General features: G+C 40.0%; 1 protein-coding gene across 1 annotated transcript in view; it reads right to left on the bottom strand.

Moving 5' to 3' along the window:
- LOC136886351 (carboxypeptidase D) overlaps positions 1 to 27,884 on the bottom strand; it is a 165,738-nt gene that overhangs the window by 44,788 nt on the left and 93,066 nt on the right. The window contains exons 11-20 of the mRNA XM_067159090.2: positions 24,927 to 25,093; positions 23,700 to 23,970; positions 22,191 to 22,558; positions 17,534 to 17,624; positions 10,174 to 10,275; positions 9,983 to 10,091; positions 7,418 to 7,563; positions 5,647 to 5,831; positions 4,559 to 4,760; positions 2,117 to 2,255 (exon numbers count right to left, since the gene is read on the bottom strand). Coding sequence (XP_067015191.2) covers positions 2,117 to 2,255; positions 4,559 to 4,760; positions 5,647 to 5,831; positions 7,418 to 7,563; positions 9,983 to 10,091; positions 10,174 to 10,275; positions 17,534 to 17,624; positions 22,191 to 22,558; positions 23,700 to 23,970; positions 24,927 to 25,093 — 1,780 coding nt within the window. The remainder of the gene's footprint in view (positions 1 to 2,116; positions 2,256 to 4,558; positions 4,761 to 5,646; positions 5,832 to 7,417; positions 7,564 to 9,982; positions 10,092 to 10,173; positions 10,276 to 17,533; positions 17,625 to 22,190; positions 22,559 to 23,699; positions 23,971 to 24,926; positions 25,094 to 27,884) is intronic.

Below are 27,884 nucleotides of genomic sequence, written 5' to 3'. Positions count from 1 at the left end.
GGTGAGCAACAGAGTATTTATTTTATAATTACCACTATTATTCTCCTCCTATGGATTTTGGAGTTATCTTCATTGCTGTGGCCGGTTTTCTTTTAAGTCTAATATGAGTGACACTTTTTTCTTAACAAATGAACATTGAATAATATCCAATTTCAAGAGTTGGTGAGTGATTGAACTGGTGGCCTGGACGGTACAACTTATCACATAAAACTGTTCCTGCATTTGGCAATGTTTATACTCAGGCGACTCCCATTATTGTGATCCCCGTCCTTGGTCCTTCCCGTGCCTTTCTTCTCTCTTTGTTTACCCTTTTGGAAATTTGTGTCCATATTCTCCGAGGCTTATAGGTTACCACGTTCATTTGATTAGTCAAATATTATAACTTGTAAATGGTCTAGGGATTCTATCCTATGTACGTCATTCACGATGAGTGTTTTCTTTTGTGTGTGTCCGGTTACAAAAGTTTGAGTTGTAAAATTTAAAATTGATTTCCTTTGTAGAAACAATATACTGTTTTGATTAACTTTTTTTTTCTTCTTCTTATTACATCCACTAACCTCCAATTGGTCCCAGCTCTTTTCTCCTTGAACGTCTTGTCAAAGAATCTTAATCAACCTATACGTTGTTGCAATAAATCGTCACAAAATATACAAACAAACTTTATTTTATGGCATTACTTTAATTATTACCCTTATTATAGTAACTTTTTAGAAGACAGGATACAGTACATACAGAAGTGAAACAAGAAACATACCTCGTTTCACACCTTTGGAAAAATCTGTTAGTCTCTTCTGTTTGTTACTGTTAACATTTCCTCCCTTCATGTTAAAACTTCTCGTCAATACCATACAGCCGAGATTCATAAATGGAGCTTGTCATCCGCGACTTTGGGCGTTGATTTTGTACATGACTGGTAATTAATTCACATACGAGAAACAGCCAGGCTTTGACGATTTTCCGATCATTAGAAGTTTTCATTTTTCGGTTCCCGTCATATTAGCTCCCAGCAGCAATGCAAACTTTTTTTTTTTTTTTTAAATACTTGTTAACTGTTCCTCACAAAGCACAAATGCCATATTGCACAGTTAATGTGGCACAAATTTTGAGTTACAGAGTATTTTTTTCTTCAAGGGAGCAAATGTTTGCTTTGAGAATTTCAAGTAATAGAGAAATAAATACATGTGAAGAATAGGACAAATGGCTGAAAAATTTTAAGTTATTGTGAGATACTGAAAATTCAAGTAATGGAGGCTTGAGATACCGAGGTTCAACTTTAACAGAAACCTACGAGTGAATACAAAAACACAAAACTGGATCAAGTGGATAATTTCAAGTACAGTAAGACCTCGTTAATTCGAAGTCGTTGGACTCAAAAATCGGACTTCGAATTACGTGATTTCGAATTAACCGCCAATTCGCAATTCAGAAGTACCAACCCTTGGCGCATTACAAAATATTCTAAGGGCCGTTACTGCATGCAGTTAACCTTGATTCACAGTTTATACTGTTCAAATGCAATGAAGAAAAGAACTATTTCCAAAATGTATCTAAGAAGGTACATTTACAGTATTCAAATAATGCATTTGAATATCTCACTGGCAAACATAACCTCACGCAACGAAAGAAAGGAAAAAAAAAAAAAAATGCACGATTCAAAGACGAGGAGAAATCTGCTGGCTCCCATGAAATAATGCATTTGAATATCTCACTGGCAAACATAACCTCACGCAACGAAAGAAAGGGAAAAAAAAAAAAAAATGCACGATTCAAAGACGAGGAGAAATCTGCTGGCTCCCATGTGCAAGTGCTTTATTCATTGGATTACTATACTGTCTGCATTTTAGATCCCTTGTATTTACACAGAAAGTACCCAATGCTCTTAAAATCGAACTTTCCTATGACTATCCTTGTACGATTTCCCGCCATGGCACTTCTCTCGTACTTCAGAAATGTAAACACTTGCCGCGTCACAAAGTATTCTAAGACCCCTTAATACATGCAACCACATCGATTCACAGTTTAAACCTTTCAAATGTCAGGCGAGCCAAATATGTCCTCGGACACTCCCGGCACTAAAAGCCATACGCCATTTCATTTCAGCTCACTGTACACTTACCAGTTGGGAAGTTTGTATCCAGGTTCACTTTGTTAATGTTCAGAGCGTCATCTGTGTTAGTGACACAATTATCCGAGTCTTTGACGGTGTCCACGCAGTGGTCTGGACTCAACATTGGTACGATGTGGATGGACATGGTCTGGAACATATAAAAGTATTATTTATAAGAAAAGGCTATCTCTCTATCTATCTGAAGACACAGAAACACTGATTATGATAGGGAGGAAACAACAGAAAATATACAAGGACAAACTCCAATCTCCACAAATATCCTACTGCTCATTAATTTCAATACACCTAACAATTTACATCTAATTCCCTGCAGATATGGTACCGTATTTACTCATGTATTAGACCTCCCCGGCTTTTTGAGACAAAGAAAATGATAAAATAAATCTTGCATACAAGACCCCTAACCTAATTCATCAGAGAAGAACAACAATTCCACGTCGAAGAGGGTACAAGCCTTACTGCAGCTCTGATGACACCACACAAATTTGTGAATAGTTCTGTCGGTATGACCCACGTGATGAAATCACATATCGAGGTCATGCGGTACATCTGTGTTTTGTAGTAAAGAAATGTCCGCCTCCATAGTGCTAGCCTACTGCAGCTCTGATGATGTCGCACAAATAGGTGAATAATTTTGTGTCCAACCCGCGCATTGCAAGCACGCATCAGTCATGTTATATGTCTGTGTTTTGTAGTTAAGAATGTCCGCCAGCATAATGGTTAGCACAATTAGCTGCTGTTCTTGAGAGCCTGAGTTTGATTCCTGGTAGCGTATTGCCAGAGATTTACGAATGGCAAGAATGTTAATAAACGGTAAAAATGGTACATGCAACTCCCCTTCACTGGGGGTACGTCTAAAAAGCGCTGCACCACCTCGGGATGGGGAAAGTAGTTTATTTTAGTTAAGAAATATTCGCGGTTGTTGCTATTAAAATAGCAGGCGAGATCATTAACAAAGTGATAATTCAATACCTCGTAACTCAGGCTAATATAGGTATTTTTTGGTGAGGAGTAAGTTTAAAACGTGATTAAAACAATCCAATCATAATGATTGTTTTACTCGCCAATGTGCCTAACAAATAATAATAATAATAATTAATAATAATAATAATAATAATAATAATAATAATAATAATAATAATAATAATGATGATGATGGTGATGATGATGATGATGATGATGATGTTATGTTCCCACTTTTAACGATTTTCGGAGATGCCAAACAAAACATACGATGCGTTAATTTAAAAAAATGGAGACAACGAACGTACAAAATTAAACATTATGATAATAAAATGCATTACCGCCACACCTGTAGATATCCATAAATGCAGCTAATTTTCTTTCTATTTATTTTTATTCTTTACGCCATGGAACTTTTGGCACTATCTGGGCACTTTATAGCATACATAACCTACACAATGCAGTTTCTCTTATCTCTTTTACAGCTGTTTAGGTAAATTCTGATGTGATAAATGTAGAGAACAATCGTGAAATATACTTAAAATTAAGGGTCTGGCTTTTAATAGCTGCAGTTATCCATACAATGCTTCCGGTCACTATGGATTACATTCGGAAATACAACTCTAACATACATTAGTTATCAGCTCGTGATTTGGAACGCTTTCTACAGCATGGCTTTATTCGGAAGGAGTGGCTTCTGCTACATATACATCAACTGGGAATATAAGAGACCATCTCCAGAAACCATCTGGGAATAGATTCTCACTGTTTGGACTCTACAGTTGGGAATGAAACTATTTTTAAAAGTTTCAAAAAGATGCAACCTTGAATGCTCGCGATGGCAGTGCATGGCTGACAAGATCGCAGTGAAAGTGACGTCATTTGGAATGACGACACGCCGATAACAGGGAAGTTGGCGGCACATTGGCCATTAAATGGATACCCTTATTCCTTTTCTCCACGGGGTCGAGTATGAAGTGAGACGAATCTTCGTAGCGAGTTTTTACGACCGTATACTCTTCCTGGCGTACCTCATCAGAGGAATTAACGAGATAAAACGAATGACGTGATATGAATAACTGAAACTGACTATATTTACTTATATGTAGGCCTAAAAGTCGTGTTCATCATTTATTGTCTTTTTACACTTAGAAATACTGCCTTCCAACAGAAAATAACCAGTATAACCCAAATACATTCGTAAGTTTGTTAAAGAATAGTGTAGAATGTTTGCATATACAATATATAGCTCTTTATACCCTAGAAGTCACGTGTTCACTGCATAAAATTTGAGGTTATCGCATATTGGACCCCGCCTTACTAAAAGTGGAAAGAAAAAAAAAAAAGTATAATACCGAGTAAATTCGGTAATACCATGGTTACGCTTGAGTAAGCAAAGGAATAGTACAACACTTTAAAACATGTCAGAAACCAGAATCAAAGCAGATTTGTCGTTCTGCACAATACCTTGAAATGTTTGGTGATAGCAGGGTCACTGCCGTAGGAAGAGAGCAGATGGCGAGCGAACCGCAACACAATCTCCGTAGCTAGAGGTTCATGGTGTAGCCCGGCCGTGAAGCTGATGGAGGGATAGTCCAAAGAACCTTCACGTTTCTGCACACCGAGCTCCAGTGCAGGAATATCCAGACCTCCAGCACTTTTTCCCAACCTGAAAAAAAAAAAAACACAAATAAAATTACAATCTGAGACACACTGGAAAACATCTGCGCTGTATATCAATTTAAAGAAAAAGTGCACCAGCAAAAATTGGTCTAACCACCTTCTTCTAGGACGTCCGAATGGTCATTTTCCAGGCACCATCCTCTTTAGTATTTCCCAAGAACCTGTATCTCCTGTATTCGGTTTAATGGCCAAACCAATTCAGTCATGCAACTCTCAGTCTTTCCTCCATTGTCGAGTGCACCTAGATGTCCCTTCCCATGTCCTCTTCCACAGCGTTTGTACCTCAGTGTGGCGGGGTCCGCTTTCTAGACTTTATTTCTCCACTTGGAATGATCATATGCCTGGTCGGGGTGTTCACCTACGATCTACAGGTTGTTGTCTTCCTGCAATAAATGCGCTGTCTCCTCGAAGTACCATCATAGCCGGCCTTTCCCCATCTTTTCTGTGATTGGTGCATCTAAACTTTCACCAAAATATTTACTTTCTCTACCAATGCGACAAAATATATTTTGATATGGGTCATATGGTCGACAGACTTACATTTCAAAAGAGTCTCTTGCTCTGGTCAACCTCCAAGCTTCAGCACTAGGAACACGAAACAACTAACTATTCTGATCTTCATAATATGTAGTGAAGGTGGATGTAACTTTCTCTACACCCTGATCCCACAGCTCATTCTCAATATTACTCAGATAAACATAATTCTCTACTCTAGCTACTTATGATAAGATACGTCGTCTTCCTTACGTTAATGTCTATGGTGGGAAAACGGACTCGACTCAATAGCAGCTGAAGATCTGTAAGCATAACTAATTGGCCTGTTCCTATGGAGATCAGAAATGTCGCCATGAACAGATAAGAACTATACTTACGAGTAAAACCTGGAGATGTGAGAATTGTCTGAGTTGAGGTGGCTTAGCAGTTTGTAGACAGCAGCGTAGTTGTGGTACTCCATCTCTTTGGATGCTGCACGATCCAGGCTCACCGTCACCTCAGTCAGCTGGTTGCGCAGTACTCGCACCGCCACCGTCTTGGACTCGTAACCCAGGCAGGACACCTGCACAGGACACAGACACACTCCTTATGTAATTGCTACTCACAGGCTCAGCCTTTCTATACTGACATTAAACATCAGCTAAGATTTCCTAATTAACTCTTATATTAAGTCATACATAGAAAGATAGGAACACACCAGTCTGTGTGAGGAGAGGGGACAACAGAAAGAGAGACAAGGAAGTATCTGCGATTATGCCACAACTGTATTATGTTTCCCAAGCCTTGTATCCACTGAAGGATCTAACAAGGTAAGCCCAAAATTCCTCAAAATAAAAGCACTTTTACTTAAAGTAATCATCACACAGAGCCATTACCATTCAATACAGGAACAAATGCATCGAAAGTGCAGGATCTAAGAATAAGCAATTGTGACTGTGAGCTTGCAATATGCAGGCATCACAATGGTGAGAAATTCAAGACTAAAACTCACTCATATCTAAAACACCTTCATCACCCCCAAGACAAAATTCTCATTAACTTCCCCATAACGGCAGAATTGATGCCTTGGAACTGTCGTGGGGCGAACATCACCCTGAGGGTGGGTGTAGTAGAGTAACACCTGCACTACCTCCGTCTGTTGTAAGAGGCGACCAGGGACTCTTAACTTGGGAGTGCGGGTTTGCGTCTACAGTTCCCCTAGCTGAGCCGGGCATTGCTTCCACTTACTTGTGCCACACTCCTGTCTTTCATCTATGCTATCCGAACTCCCTCGGTCACCTCTTAACCGAGTGAGTTGGCCATGCGGTTAGGGTTACACAGCTGTGAGCTTGCATTCGGGAGATAGATGGGATCGAACCCTGAAGATGGTTCTCTGTGGTTTCCCATTTTCATTCCGGGCAAATGCTGGGCTGTTTCTGAAGGCCATGGCTGCTACCTTCCCAATCCCATCCTTCCATCACTGAAAACCTTCGATGTGTTAGTATGACGTTAAACAAGAGGCCATTTCTTGTTTTTTTCAAACACCAATGGTATTAGAGCATTTGAGGTCTAGGGAGTTTTTCATTTTCAGGTCCACTGTAACCCTTGCATTTCTATGGCCAATACATTCATTTTTCAAAGACGGTTGCCTAGCTTTCCTTCCTCTCAAAACAATCACCACCTTGTGAGTTTCTGAAATACTTTGGACACATTGCCAGGAAACTAGAGGTACTGGAAAAACTGATCACTGAGGGAAAAGCTGATGGCCGAAGACCCAGAGGACCAACTTCACAGCCTGACTGGAGAGGGCTTTCAAGATGCAACCCACTATGCTCAGGACTGGGAATCCTGGAGGCGAACTGCTAACATGTCATCATCACACACTTACATAGGGTTAGAAGATGAGAGACAGAACACTGTTGCCAACCAGTGCGGAAATTATATAATAATAATATTGTTTTTACATCCACTAACTACGTTTAACAGTTTTCAGAGACGTCGAGGCGCCGGAATTTTGTACCACAGGAGTTCTTTTACGTGCAAGTAAATCTATCTTCAAATACCACTGGACTGAGCCAGGATCGAACCTGCCAAGTTGGGGTCAGAAGGCCAGCGCCTCAAGCGTCTGAGCCACTCAGCCTTGTTTTGATTAATTCACACTGGACTGACCTCGAGTTCATAGTCTCCTGTCTGCAGCATGGCCTTGAACACGGCCATGTTCTTCGTCACCCTCAGAGGACGGCTGGACTCCTTGATCTTCACCACAGCATCCCGCAGAGGACGGCCACTGAAGTCTTGAACACGGCCACGCACACCTACGAACAATCAAATCATTAACCAGGTGTTCAAAATACAGGTTGGTCATCAAGGTGAAGCAAACCTAAGAAGAGACAACTAGAAAACAATCTCCATAATATGGCTGTTCAGCTGTCCACAGCCTATTTATTGTTTTGCCTAACCTACTATGTTGAAATATTTGGATTTGAAATGTGACTCATTGTAGTCCTTATCCCACGTCGTTCCATCTATATGATGGGTCGGCGAATGAAGCCCCTCCAACAACTTCTGTCTTTGTACATTTTTCCTTTTTCAATGCTGTCCCAGTTCCCTCCTCATTGCCGAATGTTGTTTTTCACCATGTCTGTATATCGCATTCTTGGCCTCCCTCTTGGTCTTGAATATTTTAACTGCAGATCATACATTTTTCTGGGTATGCGATCAGGATCCATCCTTCGCGTGTGACCATACCATTTGAGTCTACGCAGAGTTATGTTATCCTGCATTCTGCCAACTTGAACCATGTCCCTGATGTTCTCATTACGAATTTTATCTCATCTTGTTTTGCCATCCATCGCTCGGACGAATCTCATTTCACCTGCGTGAATCCTTGCTTCATTCTTTTTCCTCATTTTTGGTTTGGCCACATCGAAGGGAAACATTAAATGAATTTTTGGAACACCTAAATTCCATTAACATATCAAATTCACGATGGAAGTAGAAAATGAAGGTAAATTACCTTTTCTTGATGTGCTAGTATACAAGAAGAATGATGGTACACTAGGCCATGCAATGTAAAAGAAACCTACACATTCTGAAAGATACCTTCACAAGTCCTCACATCACCACCCGTGCCAAAAAGCAGCTCTCCTTCGAACGTTATTTACTAGGGCGAATAACATTGCTGATAACCGCTCAAGTGCATTAAGAGAATTGACAACATCCATGAAGAAAAACAGCTATATGTCAGGAGACATAGCAAGAGCTGTAAAGATCAAGAAGCCTAACATGGACAGTACCAACCAGGACTACAGTAAAAAGGAGAGAGTATTCCTTCCTTACGTGGTAGGTATAACTGACAGAATAGGGCGCATTCTTAGGAAGCACAATATAATTCCAGTTTTCACCACAGACCGGAAGCTCAAATCCCTGTTTCAACCTTTCAAAGAAAAACCACATCTTGAAACACAGGGCGTGTATGAAGTTCCATGTGGTAGTGGTTGCTCATATACTGGTATGACGAAAAGGCTTGTCAGTACCAGGGTGAAAGAACACATTAGGTTGGTAAAGAATGTCGCTCTTTCATCCTCCACGGAGAATGCCATAAGCCAGTCTGCCACAGCAGAACATTTCTACAGCACAGACTATGAAATCCTCTTTGACCAGCTGAAGGTCATCGCACCTGAAAAAGACTTCTATGCTCAACTGGTAAGAGAAGCCATAGAGATAGAGCTGTGCCCAAATAACATCAACAGGGAAGACGGCTTCAAGTTATCAAATACATGAAGACCTGTACTGCAGAAATACATGCATAACACCACCATGGAACAGCGGGACGCACTCACGAAACCATCGACGGAGGTTGATGAATCGAAGCACGACGATCGAGTCCAATTAGTGGGGTAGGCTGTAGATAGTACGGTCATGACTTCCACGTTTCTTTGAATTTCTTTGCTCACTGTCGGAAGCAGAACTTAACATGCCCTGATGAAGGCCAATGCAATTTGGCTGAAAGCTCGGCTTCATTAAATAAATATAGTGGCTCTAAACCAGTATTCATTTATTTGCTTACGTTAATACTATGAGCCACGAAAACCTTTCATTACTTATTTTAGAGCCTTATTTTAAATTCATCATATATTTCACGTGTTGTGCACATGGTTATCCCAGATGCTTTTAATACCTTTATGTCATTTGAGTATGTTCATACGTTGGTTTTAGTCATTAGATGTGTTTGTAGTTTTGTATTATGGCTGATGATGGCCAGCCAAGGCCGAAACTAGTTCCTAGGTTAGAAACGTAATGTAAAAAATGAATAATATAGTACTGAAAAGGTGGACCATTACAATATAAATTAGTTATTATATTATAGGCTAAACATGTCCCATTATTTTAACATGTAACATCGATTTCAATTTTTAATAAATCACAAATTATATTGAAAAGGTGGGCTTCTATGAGATAATTCTTTCATGAGTTCTGAATGGAATTCAAAATACAAACGCAAACAGGCTCACTGCATTATTCAGCAATCTTAACTGCTAAACAGCCAGCAGAACTGAATTTTCTTAAGGCTAACAGCTTGTTCCCCAAAGGTGCAATTTACTCCACGAAGTTCAGTAATTCAAGGAACCTCAACATGGTTTGAGTTCCACAATATGGGAAACACAAAAACTTACTCTACGACGGTCACCAACCTTCTGTGAGGAGACAGCACCCTGTATCATATGTACTCACCTTGCTGCACGGCAGACAGGAACTGGAGCAGAGACTTCAAGTTCTCTCTCCACAGCGATCTGAGGTCCCTGGCCAGGGGGTAGCCACAGCAGCTCACGCGGGCCGTCAACTGTAACGAGAGAGCACAGTTAGCATAGCTGAGATGAAAATGACTGACTGACTGACTGACTTGCTACTGGTCTCTGACTTACCATAGGAACACCATACTCATGGAAGGCCATGGCTAACACCTTCTTGTCCGCCTCTACAACGCCTCGGTCTGTTGCACCTTCCTTTGGACACTGGTTTTCTCTCTGAAACAATAAACAGTGATCAGAGATACATAAACCATAACTTACAAAAGCTCCTATGGCAAGCCCCTTCCAAGCACCTGACACAATACTCGAGGAAACTTCACTACAATAAGAGATCAAAAATATAGTTTGTTACACTTCAATTTGAATTTTACACTCTCGTTTATGGACAAAAGAAGAGGAAAACATCATTGATACTCAGTTTGGGTTTAAAAACAATCTTGGTATTGGGGAGTAATAGCGTTGGTGTCACTCCAAGTTTTTAGTTCAAAAATATCTTGACCAACAACAAACTGTCTGCTTGATTCACCGATTATGAGAAATCTCTTGACAATGTTAAACAGGATATCTATATACATTAGCTGAAATATATTGGGCTTAGACTAAAAAAGTGAACATCAGCATCAAGAAGCTGTATTGGAACCAAACAGCTGAGACCCCATTAATGAAGAGATAACGATATAAAAAAGGATGAGACATGGCTGTATCCTCTCATCAATCCTATTTAACTTACACTGTGAAGCCATTTTTTGAGTTGCATGTGATGAAGTTTAAAGAGTCAAGATCAGAGATACAGATGACATTATGATATCTGCTGACAGATTAGAAGAATTTTAAATTCCTTTTGAATAATATCAACAAACTCAACAAAGTAGGGAGTTTGGTTTGAAATAAACATTCAGAAAACAAAAGTCATGGTAATTAGCAGAGCTGTCATCACCCTCGACATTCAAATGGTGTCACCCCAGACACTGGCTAACACAAGAACGGTATCCAGATGTAGAAATTAAAACAGCACAGTGCCTCGCTTCAACCCTCCCAAGAAATGACCTCCATATTCTCTGCAGCAGACAAAGTAAACATCAATATTGTGTGTGCACAGTTAATGGTATATCAAATGAGTTCATGATAAAGATTCTCGCCTTGCTGTATGCCAAGAATTTTTTTCCTAAATGAAATAAAGACTGCACATTCTTCAAAATTCCTTGTATTATGCTGAAAATACAGTTTGTTGCCGAAAACTTCACTTACAGCATTAATAATAATAATAATCATCACATGGCCTCAGCTACCATGTGCAAGCATTTTAATTTGACACCACCTGGCTGCTTGCTCATTAATTTTGACGCTCCATTTTACTGTAGGCTACTAGATGGCAGAGTAAAGCAAATTTCTCTTGGGTGTCTATGACTGAGTTTTTAATGGATCCTGTCAAGAAAACACTACATCTTTTACATGCCAACATTGTACGACATGGAGTATCGAACAGACCTTCTTTTCCGCCATTCAAAAATCTGACTATGTCAGCTGGGTTTGAACCTGCTATCTTAGGATCTGGAAGCCGACACTCTACCACTTATAGCATTAATTCACAATAACAGAACTAACCTTAAAGGGTTCCAATTATGATGAGATATAAAGCGAAGTTAAAAAAGTGCAAAACATCATACTCTTTATTTTCATCACAGTTACAAAATTGTCTTGCCTCTATTCATAAGAGTAAAAATTAAAATTTTCTAGAAATATTGTTATGCGCACTTTTTGAACAGAACTAATATTTCCAGTAATATTTGAAAGTTTATGCATAATGTATGAATTGCAAATATCCCCATAGTTATTTATGAATGGTAAAAATGATATGAAACATTTCACAGTACACAGAATTGATACAGCTCGTTAATTTCGACGCTCCATTTTACTCTAGGCTACTAGATGGCAGAGTAAAGTGAACCAAAAACTGAAAAAAAAAAAAAAAATTTAATTTAGAATATTCAGAAACACACTAAGAGATGCAGCAGAAGTAGAATGTGGAAGGACAAGTATGAAGAGGGAAGGAAACCACATGGTGGAATGATAGAACAAGAGATAGTGTAGATGAACAGTACTCTTAGGACATAGATTCAAACAAGAAGAGTATCAGTCCAGAACAAAAGAATCAAAAAGGGTGACTGCAGAAAGAGGAGAGAGAAGGTGGATGGAAGAGTGGTCCAAGATGATGGGAGGAGATAGTGAAGGTATTACAGTATACAGAACGTCTGAATTTAAGGAAAGGAAAGGTATGATGGAGTAGGTGAAAATGGTAAATAAAGAAGGCAAGGAGGCAGAGGAGGAGAAACTCAAAGAACTTTGAAGATGTGCTAAATCCAAATGGAATCTTCGAGGAGGAAGAAGATGAACTACAGGTGGAAATGGACTTCAGATGAGGAAGAGGAAGTAGCATTGAGGACGGTACCAGGCGAGTGTGGAGATGGTGACAGTAGTTGGAGAGGCGGGGAAACAATGGCTATATCGGGTAATGAGAGTTGTTTGAGAAGACTGGAAGAAGAAGGGAGTGTAGAAACTATCGCAGAGCTACTCTAAGGATCTCCGTGCAAAACTTCCTGAAGAAATTCCGAATACTCAAGAGTAAAGTAGGAGGAGGTCTGAGAGAAGAACACGTACAGTAATGGTATTAAGAATACGGAACAGATCTACTGACAGCCTTCTTGGATATTGAAAATGTATACGATAGTGTACGCAGAAGTAAGATAGGGGTGATCCTAGAAAAAGTCAAAAGTTTAGGACCACATTAAAAAAATCATGAAATGTAATCTAGAACCTAAAATTGTGCTACTAGACCTCTGTATTTATTTTTCTGAGCTCTCGCATCTAATATGATATACGCCGCCTGATTTCATTGAGTTACGCCTAGTATTTTTTAAACTTCCATCCAAGGCTTGTATTATAGTTGAAAGCAAGTACAAATTTACTCATCTGCTAACCTGCTAAGCCTAACGCATCTGAGGATTTTCTTTCGGGGTTTACTCCCTTAGCCTTTGAAGATCCCTCTTCTCCACAAGGCAGTGGTTTCCTCTTCTAATTTTTCCTAGAGAGGATGGGTTGCCTCATCCACCATCTTCGCCATCCTGAAGGTCTCCTTTCCTGCCCAAGATGCTGTTAAGGTCATCACCTGTAATCCTGGGCATGGGATCCACGTTATACCCCGTGAGATTGAGTCCCTGCCTGAACTTAGCTCTCCTTCACACCGGCCTACTGATGTGGAGGATACCCACCCCCGCAGCATGACAAGAATTACTCAAGTGAAGGATAGGGAAGATGACCCTATCTCCCTTGAGCCGGGTTAATGGTTGTGTATGATTATGGTTGTGTTGATGCCACAACCAATGGCGAATAGATCAACAATAGACTTGATATTTACAGTGCGAATGATAATGGAGAAACATCTGGAAAGGAACAAGGAAATCATCTTCATATTTTTGGATTTGGAAAAAGCTTATGATACAGTTAAGAGAAAACATGTATGGGAATGCCTACTGAAAAGAAATGTACCAAAATCAGTAATTAACAAGATAAAAATGTTGTATCATGAGAGTAAAAGCAGTGTACAAGTGGGGAGTGGTGACTCTGAAACATTTTATACAAAAAAAGGTCTCAAGCAAGGAAGTGCACTGTCGCCATTATTGTTTATTATATTGATGGATGAAATCATAAAACGTGTAAAACACAGTATCAGTAGTGATGAAGTGAATGCTTTGGTATTTGCAGATGATGTGGTGATTTGGGGAAAGGGAGAAAAGGAAGTACAAAGGAGACTGGACTTTTGGAATGGTAATTAGTGAAAAGAAAACTGTAGTCATGCACTGTGGAAAAGAGAAAAAGAGAAGCCAACTGAACATAGAGAATGGTTAGAGAATGTAGAACAGTTTACAAATTTGGGTAGCATTATTAATGGAAGTCATGAAACCAACTCTGAAATAAATAACAGACTAAGTAAAGATACATATTTTATCAAGTCAGAGAGCTTTTATGAGATGACTAAGTACCCAAGAAAACAAAATTAACTTTATATAAACAGTATTTCATACTAATTGTAACATACGGACTAGAAACGCTGGTAACTAATAAGAGACAAGATAGTAAGATCCAAGCAGTAGAAATGAAATTTTTAAGAACATTGGTTAAAAAGACAAGAAGAGATGGAATTCAAAATTTTAAAATCAGAGAAGAGCTAAATATAGAACCGTTAGTACAGAACATACAGAAAGCAAGACTGTGATGGTTCGGAAATGTAAAAAGAATGGGAAAGGAACGGGTAGCAAGAAGGGAATTAGAAAGAGAAGTTAAGGGAAAGAGACCAGCTGGAAGACTGAGAAGGTGAATGGATCAGATTTGGAAGGACATTAGAGAAGCTGGATTGGATGTGGCAGAAGTAATGGAGCAGGAAAAGTGGAAGGGCAGAAAGGAGTGGAGGAGGCTTGTTAACCACACCTGGGCGACTGGAGTGGGACAATGATGATGATGATGATGACGACGTGTAACTTCCAAAATTAAAAAAAATAAAAAAAAAAATAATAAATTAACACAATAATTGTAAATAACAAGACAGTGGGCGCCACCTGTAAAACAATTACAGGAATATAACTATGTAGAGCAATGAGTAACTCCCTCTCCCAAGGCGACGGACACCAGGCTGACGAAGCTCCAGACTTACTTTATAACCTTACCTGTTTACCCCTGAAATTAGATGTAGGTAGCATGCCAGGTTCAACCTCACTCCACTGATAAAAAGATTTACTGCAAATTTGATACCAGAACTTTACTCCCAAAATAATAAACAAAATATAAAGAATACCACAATAATCATCACTTAAAGAGACCCCCTCCTGATTGCCGTCCACAAAGGCAACGTACAAACAACTACGACCAACATTAATCATTACTTCACGAGACCTACTCGTTTGTCGTTTACAAAGGCAAAAATACACACTACTAACAACAACCAAATCATTACTTGACGAGACCTACTCGTTTGTCATTTACAAAGGCAAATATACACACTACAAACCATCAATAAAATTACTGATACTATATATACATTTCTTAACATACCTCCAGGTAAGAGTCGCACTGCACTCTACTTTTGCAGATCAAAAATCGTATTCTGGTAGAGAAAAGTACGACGACTTTCTCTACGTACGGATGCAACCTTCTTTACGAAGAGCATCCCTAACCTTATTTACACACTTTATCGACGTCTTGAGTTCTTCTCGAGTGCCGCACAGGTTGGTGTAACGCTTCAGGTTTCTGCAACTGAGAGTGGATACTCGGCCGACGATTTCCTCGACCAAGAATCAGCTCTGTGCCCAAACACACATCCACTACTGAATCTCGATTCTGTATGCATCACCACATCCACTGTACATAATCTCGTAGAAGAATTGTAGTCCAACTATTAGACGCTGGGGTTACAAATAAACACTTAAGTAGCGTCTTTGACCTAACAGCCACCAGAAACTCATTAGCATCAGCAACATGTAGCGTGCTCACTCCGAAAAACGATACTCAAGAACAATACAACATTGCCTAGGACTATGCGCAAAGTAACTCCCGCGCGCCGGTCCGAGTGAGAAACACACAGAATCAGAGACAGAAACACAAACAGAAACAGCATTAGAATCAGAATGACTTGCCGCACACGCGTACCTGCTTATATAGGCTTGCTGCATGTGGTTATAGCGTCCTGGAAAGTTTATAGGTAGCAACGCTCTCACAGGCACTTCTTGACGCGTCACTCAGTCAACCCAACCTCGCTTAAAACAAAGCCCTCGTATTGGCTATCGTGCGTCTGATGTGACATCGAACGTCCACTCACGTACACCCACATTGATCCACTCCAATTCTTCAGCCTATACTACCTGCCGTACCCCGTATTTCCATGCCACTTGTTGCAACACATCCAACTGACTTCAACCGTCCTTCCCGATATAGTCGCAGTTTTCCTGGTTGCACAATCCTTACGGCTAGGTCATATTTACAGACTCTTACCCAAACGGAAATTTATACAAAATATAATGATGCACATATGCAATATTCCCTAACTACACATTCTTCTTATAATATTACGTTTTTACATTCAAAATAAACAAAATTACATGATTTTAACATTACAAACTATATACGAAATTTCCTAACCTAAAAATTTGGGGATCGTGCACACGTACGGTTACAGACGCCTAGTACTGAAGAAAAAAAATATGCGGCACTGATTTTTTTCTTTCTTTTCGAACTAGTGCTAAGATGGTCAATTTTTTCTTGTTCTTTTCATAGGTCTCAGTGTAAGCTATCGGCATCAGAAATGTGTTCTTGGATGCCATCTGCAGAGTGCAAATGAAACTATCAGGGCAGATAAGTCTGACACCGATAGCTCGCCTGAGACCATGGACCATACATGACAAAGACAATGAAAATCAACCATCTTGGTGCTCCTTTAAAAAAAAATGCGCAATAAAATGCTGCCATATATTTTCGGTATTTGTAAATTTATACTAAAATGGCCCCCACCTATCGCTAACTCTACAAAAAAATCTTGGTGGTGATACTTGCAACTACTTAGAGTATACAGTACAGTATATTACCAAAATTTTTCATTTTTTGGTGTGACCTTCCGAGAGTTAAAAATTTATAACTTCTACAGTACTTAGACTAACTCAGCGAAATCAGGTGACATATCTCCTATTAGATGTGAGAGCACAGAAAGAAAACTACAGAGGTCTAGTAGCACAATTTTAGGTTCTAGGTGATATTTCGTGAGATCTTTATGTGGTACTAAACTTTTGACTGGTATATAATATAATAATTTTGTGTGGCTATTTCTAGCTGAGTGCAGCTCTTGTAAGGCAGACCCTCCGATGAGGGTGGGCAGCATCTGCCATGTGTAGGTAACTGCGTGTTATTGTGGTGGAGGAGACTGTTATATGTGGTATGTGTGAGAGGGAGGGATGTTGGGGACAGCACAAACACCCAGCACCCCGGGCGAATGGAATTAACCAATGAAGGTTAAAATCTCAGACCCGGCCGGGAATCGAACCCGGGACCCTCTGAACCAAAGGCCAGTACGCTGGACTGGTACTGTATCTGGAGGAGAAAGGAAATTTAATAAGGGAGTGCAAATTGAGTAAAAGTAGGAGGAGAGAGAACAGACTGGATAGAAGAGACAGAGTATAGAATAGGTTCGGCCTCATGAAACCTGGCAGTTGCATATAAAGTGCCTTTGGGTGTGGGGAGCCCACCGCAATACTGTAACAGCCCATATGACGATTGGGACAAAGTGCTTAGGAGTACCACGAAAGCATCTCTTAGGTCTCCAAGGTATGAGATGTGGAGGGACGTCAATGATCCACTGCCCGAGAGGGGAGCTTCCTGACTAAGGGTGGAAGTAGAAGAATAATAACAACACAACAGGAGAATGAGTACTGACCTGCAGCATTCGAGGATGTTCAGAAGCGTATCGAGATGCAAACATCTTGAAGCTACTCTCTGCATGAGCATCCAGCTCCACGGCTGGGTACCTACAACAAGTAGGGAGTATAAAATGTATATCTTTACATTTCTGAATATGATCGAGACCACTAAATGACACAACTGTAAGCTGGGGACATTAAGTTGTGTTATAATTGTTGTAAGCCAACATCTTCAGAGCTGTAATATTGAAGATGATCTCATTAACAAGATAGAAATGCATCAGCTTATGATAATTACATCACAACCTAATATCCCCAACATACATTTATGACTACATGTGTTAGTTACACTGTCACCTCAGTGCACACAAAATCCTTACTAATACACAAACCTGCTTTCTTTTACATAAAAACTACCAGACCTATCGCGCTCAAATTTGGCAAGCATATAGCTAGTACACAAATATGAAGAATGAGTTGTCCACCTAATCAATACTTCATTTTACAAAGTGTCTAGAATATTTACATTAAAAGACAGTACCAGTTTCGACCTGTAAATAGGTCATCATCAGCTGTTGATGAACCTGCTTAATAGTGATTGTGCAGAATAAAACACTACTAAAATTAAACAAGAAGGACTCCAGCAAGTCAAAGTCCATTATTGTACTATATGTAAATATCTTAACATTATGCATTTTATTAGAATAGTGGCATTCTTGTTTAATTTTAGTCGTGTTTTATTCTGCACAATCGTTATTAAGCAGGTTCAACAACAGCTGATGATGAGACCTATTTACAGGTCAAAACCGGTACTGTAGAACCTCGATTACACGTTCCCAGAAACTACGTTTTCCCGTATTATTTGTTCGAATTACGTGGTCCCGCGAGCATCCTAAATAAATCACGTTGTAAAAATCTTGCATTATCCGTTCCTCGAAGAAACAGTTCCCCGGATCAACCATCCAGAAATTTCAGTCCCATCAACGCTAAATCCTCGATCACGCGTTTTTCAAGAAACTGAATCTTATGAAAGGATGGTTACGGCATACTTACGGATCTTGGTGTTGACGTCTCGTCATTGTGGTAATTAATTAATATATATTGTGGTAATTTGAAGAAATACTGTACTGGGAAAGCGATCGGCGGTGAACTTGCATAAGGGATCATCTTAGCGTTGCATTCAGGTAGTATTGTTTAGAGAATCCTCGGAAGTCATAAAGAAGAGAGTGCCCACGACAATTGGAAGGAGACAGAGCGCATTTTGACAGCTCTACACGAAGACAGAACTCGTACTTGCAAAACATCTACATTATGTCCAGGGTTAGATGTTTATATTTTTACTTTTTTCGAGTGTGTCGACGAACAGGTTTTCGGCATTTCCCTCCGGGCACTGTATAGTCATTGGGCTTTCAGGCAGGAATTGAAACTGCTCCTCCTTAAGTAACACAAATTTAGTATTTTAATATTATTGTATACGATTATGTTATCGAGACCAGAACAGATGTTGCACCTTACATACATAAAGCCATGGGAGGTTTTGGGATTGCCTATTACTGTTTTCGTCCAAAGATAAGACTGGGAATTTCACGTTTTTGTGTTAAAATGTTATAAAAGCCGCAGTTGTTTTATCTGCGCACATTACATTTAAAAACTTTATATCATTTAGCACTCGTACCAACTTGTACAGCGAGCGTGCTTTCCAGCTGAGTTCAAGGTCGTGAATAATCGTAATTTCGGAAGTGTTAATGATTACACGTTATAATTATAATTTTTCTCTTTCCAATTTGTCTGTGATTAGTGACGGGCAGAACAAAATATACTCCATTCGAGAACTTGAGGATTGATAATTTCGAAACCATATTCTGGAGTTCAACATAACCTTCAAAAGTAGATGTAGGCCTAATTTACATGGTACAAGATTTCCATAAACTGACTAGGAAGAGTATACCAGTGACCAAATTACATTGAAAGATTAAAAATTTAAAAAATGGCTTTTGCCATCATGTTGGACGCGTATGAACCTAACGATGTTGTTGCTTGTTGTTTTAAGGGGCCTAACATCGAAGGTCATCGGCCCCTATGTATCTAATGTGCTTTATTTTATTAGATTAGAGAATGAAAAACTACTTGTGGTCGATTGTTGTTCAGCTTGGCGTTACGGGTATTAATTAGATTTTTCGAAGAGTTTGGCTGATCAAAGTTGCTGAACTGAATGAATTTTTCAAAGGAATATGACGAAGTTTTCAGAGGAAACTAACAAAGTTTCCCCAGTAAAACTTAATGTAAACTTTCGAGATTTTCAAGTCACGTACCGGTAATTAACGTTTGAAGCCAGCCCCGCGGTCTAACTTGCCTGCCTCTCACCCGGAGAGCCCGGGTTCGATTACTGGTCAGGTCAGGCATTTTTACCTGGATATGAGGGCTGGTTCCAGGTTCAGTCATTCTACGATTGGCTTTAATTGAGGAGCAATTTAATGATGAGATGGCAACCACGGTCCAGAGAGCCAGGAATAACAGCCGAGAGGTTTAGTCACACTGACCATGTGTCACCTCATAATCTGCAGGCCTTTGTTTGGTAGGCAGAAGGCCCATTAGGACTGTAGTTTGGTTTGGTTTAGGGGCATTTGTAAGATCATAAGTATATATATTTCATTTTTGTGATGTTAGCCAAATTGCTGATGGTTCATTCATTCCCGGATTTTCCGTTTTCCCGTGTTGTACGGTTTTTTCGTGGTCCTTCCAAAAACGGAGAATCGAGGTTCCACTGTACTGTCTTTTAATATAAATATTCTACATACACTGTAAAATAAAGCATTGATTAGGTGGACAACTCATCCTTCATACTCATGTGATCAAATTATCATTACGGACATGAAGCTGATAGATTATAATATAGCTAGTACCTCAGTTAAGATTAAGGCTATTTGCTGTTTCTTAAGGGGGCCATGAAGAGAAAGAAAATGTCAAGCAAATCAGTAGAAAAAATACACCTAGGACCCTTAAAAGTGAATAGATTGCCCACAGACAGTCCTACGAAGAATGGAGCCTACCAAGTGTACTTATAATTCAATTTTCTAGAAAAAAGTGTATATGCATTTTCTTTCCAACTCTACCAGTTTTCTAGGAAAAAGGGCTTTTCTGTTTTTTGATACATGCTTCACCCAATGCAAAATAAAATAATGAGCAAACTGCTAGCGTTACGGAGCATACATACAGGATTTAGAATTAATCATGCACACTTCCCTGTGGTACTGCACGAGTCATATTAACAGCCATAACATTTCCTTTTGTACATAGCCATAGGCTAAGACGGTGCCAATGAAGTTACAGAAGGGAGATGACAAACCACAAATCAAAATAAATGACACCAAGCTGGACAGTGTTCCAACGTTTAAATACTTGGATAGTATAGTATCAAAAGACAACCTTGCAAAGTAAGAGGTGGACAGTCGAATTAGCATGGCAACTCAATTTAACCACCAAGTATGACAACTGCTGTGGGATAAACAAGTACCATTTAAAGCAAAGATGACATTATATAAATCAGATTATACACCCATCCTGACATATAGCTTGGAAACTACCACGTTAACGAGACAATTCAAAACTCCAAGCTGCAGAAATGAAGTTCCTCTGCACCATGATAAAGGAGACCAAGAAGGACAAAGTCCGAGAGGACATGGGAATAGGAGACTCCCTACTACAGAGGATTCAAAAAGAAAGACTGAAGTGCATGGCCATGTAATGTGCTGGTGGTGGTGATTACTAGTACAACTAGGCAACCATCCTCGTGGCCATGGAAGAAGGATGAGTGCAAGAAGAGAATATGAAAGAGAAGGAAAAAGACTACTGGGCAGACTCAGAGGAAAGTGGACAGATCTGGTGAAGAAAGATGTCGAGGAGAGAGGACAAGATTGGGAGAAGATTATGAGAGAACAGTGGTACATGGACAGACAAAGAAGGAGGAGGCTCATACACCACTCCCGGGCAACGATGATGATGATGATGATGATGACATAGCCATTTCAAGCTAATTGTAACTAAATATTGTGTACCTGGGTGAGGAATGGACATTATGGCCATCTTTTATATAAATTGGCCATTAAACTTACTGCTCCTCTACTGTATTCCAATCCATGTTCCTTTTTATTACGCTGTTCTTGATTCAGTCATGATCTACTTACGTCTATCGGTGACTAGTGATTGCACCGGGTGGGAATAATATGGGGAAGACTAAAAATAACTCCCAAAATCATGAATAATGACCGGGAAACTTGACAAGTGTACAGCTCTCAAGAGGCCTACCAACTAGGATAATAATTATCACAAGAACAGATCAGGTGGTTCTTGCCCGACTTTCCTGCGAGTCATCATGTTCCACAGGGAGATAACCAACTGAAGTATATAGAAAGATTAACCCCCTAATCAAGACACAATATTATCTAAAACGATTATTTATTTATCTAACATACGTGGGCATGTTTTGGCTCTTGGAGGCAACATCAGCACACAAACACGAGCCGCTACGAGCACTGTTAAAAGGACATGTCCTCCTTATATTTAACATAATAATATGAGAGATGGAAATATTCCACTTATGGCGTCCTTTACTCTATTCATTTCAACGGAGAAGGCTTTCTAACTTAGTTCTAATGTAAGGAGACTATACTTTACCTCATGAAGAGACCATGCCCTTCAATGCTTAGAGCAAGATCAAAGTCCTCCGAGGCCAGCATGGACTTGAAGGCGTGTGTAACAAGGTCGGAGCCATTGCCAGGCTGTGCAGCTCTGAACCCAGTCTCGTCTGGGCGGGGTGGGGGGTTGCAATTTGCTGGATCAACTCCTTCAAAAGCTGGATCTACGCCTGGCATGATGTGGACAACCGCATTCTTCAGGATGTTCAAGACCAGTGTTTCATTACGAGAATCTCCCACGGCCAAGTGACGAGCCAACCGAGCTAGAAGCTCCCGACCAGATGGCTGAGAGGCAAACAGTCCACCAAACAAGGCCACGTGGAATTTCTCCTCCTCAGGTGAACCCATCTGAAAATAGTTATGAGGGAAAAGAGCAAGTCATTTAGTTTGTCTGATTATGTGCTTCTTTTTGTGTTTTTATATATGACTTGATTTGCAACTTGTTTATTCGTACCATTACATATACTGATCTCATTTTATCCTTCTGTGTTTGTCCCGTGTTCCTGATCTTTTATCATCTGTATTCATCTTTATTGTTTTCTCTCTCCCTTTTTTCCTATGTTTATCTGGCTTTCTTCATATCCTACACTTCCCACATCAATAGCAATGACAGGTCATTACCGGAAATGTACATGTTATTTCCCTGTGTGACAGTCCAAACACGTTATAATAAGTCATACGTAACCAAAACAGCCCTCACTGCAGGTTGCAAATAGAAACAGAGAGCAAATGACCTAATAAACTGGTCATTTGATGTGAGAGATGTATGAAAATAGAAATGTCAAACTGTGCAATGAGGTTCTCCAATTATGTACCAGAAATAATCTTTTAACTGTGTATTGTTAGAAATTACTTTGAAAAGGTAAAGGCTACCAGTGGACATCTTATTCCACTTGGTCAAGTTCTTGACAGAACAGCTGTGGTACATATTATATCTAACTGAAAATATATGTAAAGAAAAATATACGAGGAGGAAGATTGTTTTGCAATAACAACGATGACACCAGAAAACAAGGGAACTTCTACAAAACAGTGAAGAACGTAGATACACTTCAGGAGGAAGAAATCACTGCCACATGTATGGCTACTACAAATGGAAGAAGTATCCAAGAATAAAGGAGCTCAAGGAAAGCTGAACTGAAGGACTTCATTAATATTCACAAACTTCAACACCCTGTTTATGTAACTGATGAAATGACCCAAAAACACAATCATCGTGTCATTTGCTTACCCCAAACTGTATAAGAGTTAATATGGGCAGAGGTACATCAGCCACCACAACAGAAGTTCAGGGTCTGATTAATGAAAGGATGAGCGAAGTTGGTAGAAGATTTCGTAGATGATGTTTAGAGAGGAGGAGGACCGATCATCAAACACAGCTCACACACGTGACTTGGAATGTCAGTCACAATATCTACCTCACCACATGACTTGAAATGCACTCACTCTAGAGAAAGAAGAATTGCCAGTCACGTGAATGCAGACTTACATCGTGAGTCAGCTTGAGATAGTGGATGGCAATGGACTTCTCATTGTCCCCAGCATGGAACTCGGCCACAGTCGGATAACTTCCATCCAGATGACCCATCAGACTGTTCAGGTCGACGTTCTTCAGATACTCCTTCGAGGCCAAGTTTTCTTCCAGTCCAAAGTCGTGGACGGCAGACCATCGCTCTGCACTGTCCCGTATCAGGGTGAAGTTCAGGCTGGCCGATCCTCCAACTTCGGGCACCTCTACTGACAGTATCTGACTCTCATACCTACACAAACACGAAGAAGTTCATTACTGTACTACCAACAATCTGCCGTTTACAATTAAAATTCATGCATGACATAAGTTATACTTAGTCTTATCATAAATATTGTTACTGATTATCCACCACGTTCTGCCACTTCTCCTGCGGCACCATCTTATGGCATATATGGAACCTCTTCTGTAAATGGCTTACATTAACCTCTTATGTGGAAACCTAAACAGTGAGATTAACCACAGAGTGCAGTATGCCTGGATGAACTGGAAAAGAATGTCTGGCAGCCTCTCAAGACCAAAACACTTATACCATTTTAACATTATATGCTTTGAATGTCATACACTAATTTTTTTTTTTTTTTTTTTTTTTTGCTAGGGGCTTTACGTCGCACCGACACAGATAGGTCTTATGGCGACGATGGGATAGGCCTGGGAGTTGGAAGGAAGCGGCCGTGGCCTTAATTAAGGTACAGCCCCAGCATTTGCCTGGTGTGAAAATGGGAAACCACGGAAAACCATTTTCAGGGCTGCCGATAGTGGGATTCGAACCTACTATCTCCCGGATGCAAGCTCACAGCCGCGCGCCTCTATGCGCTCGGCCAACTCGCCCGGTACACTAAATAAATAACAAAGAAAGGGCAGCCAGGTCAACCAGAATGAAGAGGTTTTGGGAAAGGAAGAAGATGATGCAAGCTAAATCTTCAGTTAATTCTTTGTTAACGTAAATGTATTTGGGTTTGATTTAAGTGCTCCAATGTGGGCGTAAACTATGTAAATAAATAAATAAATAAATAAACAAATAAAAATAAATAACATTGTTATCCTACACTTCCCACATCCAGACCTTTCAAGCCTGCCCTCTTGATGAAGCTGGGAAGAAGAAACTAGCTCACTGAAGACTGGTGCTACTCTGCCCCCAATTCTTGTTACTCACAGTCCTGATTCTCCCACTTCACACTTCCTTACCCAGGGCATGAAGCTGTCACGGTGTAGTTGCCCGGTACCAGGAGACGCCAGTAGTCACCATCCTTGGCAGTTCTCACGGTGTGATTTATTCCCTCGACGGTGATGGTTGCGTTAGTAACGCCGTTACCCTCGGTGCTACGAACAAAGCCATGGATGCCCTTGTGCACCTGCCAACACAAAGATCAGTTTCACTTCCAGAACAGTAGATACAATACAAACAGACTGGCATCTAACATGTGGACTTCTAACATCGACTTTCTCCCAGCTGAATCTATTTCTGTCAAAGGTAGTACAAGTTATTAATATATTATACTATAAAACGGTTTTCTATAGGTGTAACCTTGGATTGCACTTTATCATTCAAGCAACATCTAATGAACTGAAAACTTGAAACAACATTCTTCAGAAATTGTGCGGGGCAACTTGGGGATCTACTGCAAGCACTCTACGACAATCTGCCCCTGGTCTGGTTTATTCCAGTACAGAGTATAGTTCTCCTATATGGCTTAACAGCCCATATACCCAATATGTTGATACACAGCTGAACAACAGCATGCGGCTTATTTCAGGCACAATCAGACCCACGCCAATTTACTGGCTCCAACTGCTCACAGGAATAATGTTCAGATTAAACGCCTTCTTAAGAGAGTACCGTAAAACCCCCAACTATCGGTACAGGAAGACTCCCTGAAATCACGCCATCCACCTTTCGTGATACTGCTGACATGGCTCTGTTGTGCCAGTATAATTATAATAATTTCGTGTGGCTGTTTACAACCGGGTGCAGCCCTCCGATGAGGGTGGGCAGTATCTGCCATGTGTAGGATAGTGTTGTGTGTGATGTGTGAATTGCAGGGATGTTGGCGACAGCACAAACACCCAGCCCCCGAGCCATTGGAATTAACTCCCATGCACCCGTAAGCAGACTGATACGTGCTCGAGCGGCTGGGCCAGGACTCCACAAGCGGCCTGATACGCTGGGGTGCACGGTCGCACACTAAAGACATTTATAACATCTGTTGGCTTTTTCTGGAAACATTTCTACTAGAAATCTGTTCTTGGTGTCTCAAAGGGTCACCAGAATGCTCTGGTATGCTTCTTTGGTAAAGAGAATTGATTAAAATATCGATCGAGAAATCGGTATTCTGTTGTTGACAAGATGGCTGAGAAGGAAGTTGCTTGCTCGCGCGATATACTTAGTAATAGCACAATTCAAAGCTTACTTGATGTTTTAGTATCTGATTTCAGCAGTGATAGTGAGGAAGAAGTTATTAGTGATCTTGTGCATGAATGAACCTGAAATGTATCACCAGAGATCTTTTGCGTAGTAATATCGTATGACATGGAATGCCGAATGGACTTTCTCCCACCCCTCAAGATCCGATTACGACTGCCAGATTTGAACTGACGATCTTGGTACCTGGATGCGAATACTTTACCACTGATCATCAGACTGAATCTTAATAATAATAATAATATACCGAGTGAGACATACGGCTGTAAGTTCGTATTTGTTACATAGTAGGTTCGAATCTCATCATTCGCTGCCTTGTGAATGGTTTCCTATTATTTCCTTATTTTCAAATCAGGCAAATATTTGGCTCGTGTCGTATAATTAAGGCCATACCACACACTAAAGAACTTCTGAGCTAAGATAACTTAATGAAAAATTTAAGTTTTCAAAGGGATTTTGTGTGCGTTATATTTCTGTATTGTTCTGTTTTTTGTATCATGAGCAATAGCGTGGAATTTCTCACTAATATAAAACAGGTCCCGTGATAATACGTGCAGTCGATCACCTACGATGCGGTTTTAACCAAAAGCTTGGAACACCAAGGTTGCATACTAAAACGTTGGCGGATTCCTAGCAATGTCAGTGCACAGGGCGGGTGGGTGCATATGGGTTAACCAATGATGGTTAAAATCCCCGACCCGGCCAGGAATTGAACCCGGGACCCTCTGAACTGAAGGCCAGTACACTGACCATTCAGCCAATGAGTCAGATGGCGGTATAATTTAAAGGGGATTAGTATAATAACTGCCACCTATGACTTTTGTATGTGTGGAATTTAAAATGTATCCTTTAACTGTGTGCCATGAACTGCTAGACAGCAATTGGCTGTAATTTGTTCATTGTGGTACATCTAATATCTTGATTGGACGACGTGGAGTAATTTCTACGCCTTTTATTCCTCGACTCCGCTGTGCGATTGTCAATTGTCGACGTGCATTGATCTGTGGAGCTACTCTGTGTACTGCGAGTCGGCTGCTGGTCATCTCCACGATGGCTGTATTTGGAGTGACGCTCTGTCTAGCCATTATGGCTAAACGAAATGATTATTTACCAAACTAGTTAAGGGACTGAAGTGGCTGTGGAGCCTCTTACTTATTAGAACCTACGGTGATGTTGTTTTAATTTACTCTTAAAGTGGCCGATTAGTACAGTGTAATTGAGGCTCTTTCTGTAAACTAACACTGTATTGTAATACTATTTTATAAAAGGTGCCTAAAAGGATTATTTATGGACCTCTTTGTCGGTAAGTTTTAAACTTCATACTTTGGTGAAGGTACCTCGTCTACCATGACTGTGTAAGCACAAGGTGTTCCTACGAATTTAAACATGTCCGAATGAGTTATTAGCTATACAGCACAAAGGCTGAAAATGTCTCAAATTTTTAATTCATTGGTTGAAATAATATTTGAAGTAGTTTAAAAGTGTTCCCCCGTAAATTCCACGGTGATTTTCAGTATGTACTTTGACAGCTTTAAAACAAAAACAAACCTGTGGGTTCAGTAATTAAGTGTTTTAAAAACTGTTCTGTGTACGGCTAAGGCCTAATAGCATATTATTATCATTGTTAATATTTAAATTTGATGTTCTCAGATGTGTTCTACTTAACTAAATTTTCTTGGTATTATTATTATTATTAATAGGTTTTCATGGTAGCTAACTGATTT

The sequence above is a fragment of the Anabrus simplex genome, chromosome X (assembly GCF_040414725.1).
Source record: "Anabrus simplex isolate iqAnaSimp1 chromosome X, ASM4041472v1, whole genome shotgun sequence".
Classification (NCBI taxonomy): domain Eukaryota; kingdom Metazoa; phylum Arthropoda; class Insecta; order Orthoptera; family Tettigoniidae; genus Anabrus; species Anabrus simplex.
Note: the sequence above shows the minus strand (reverse complement) of the source record. Positions and strands in the feature narration are given on the sequence as shown.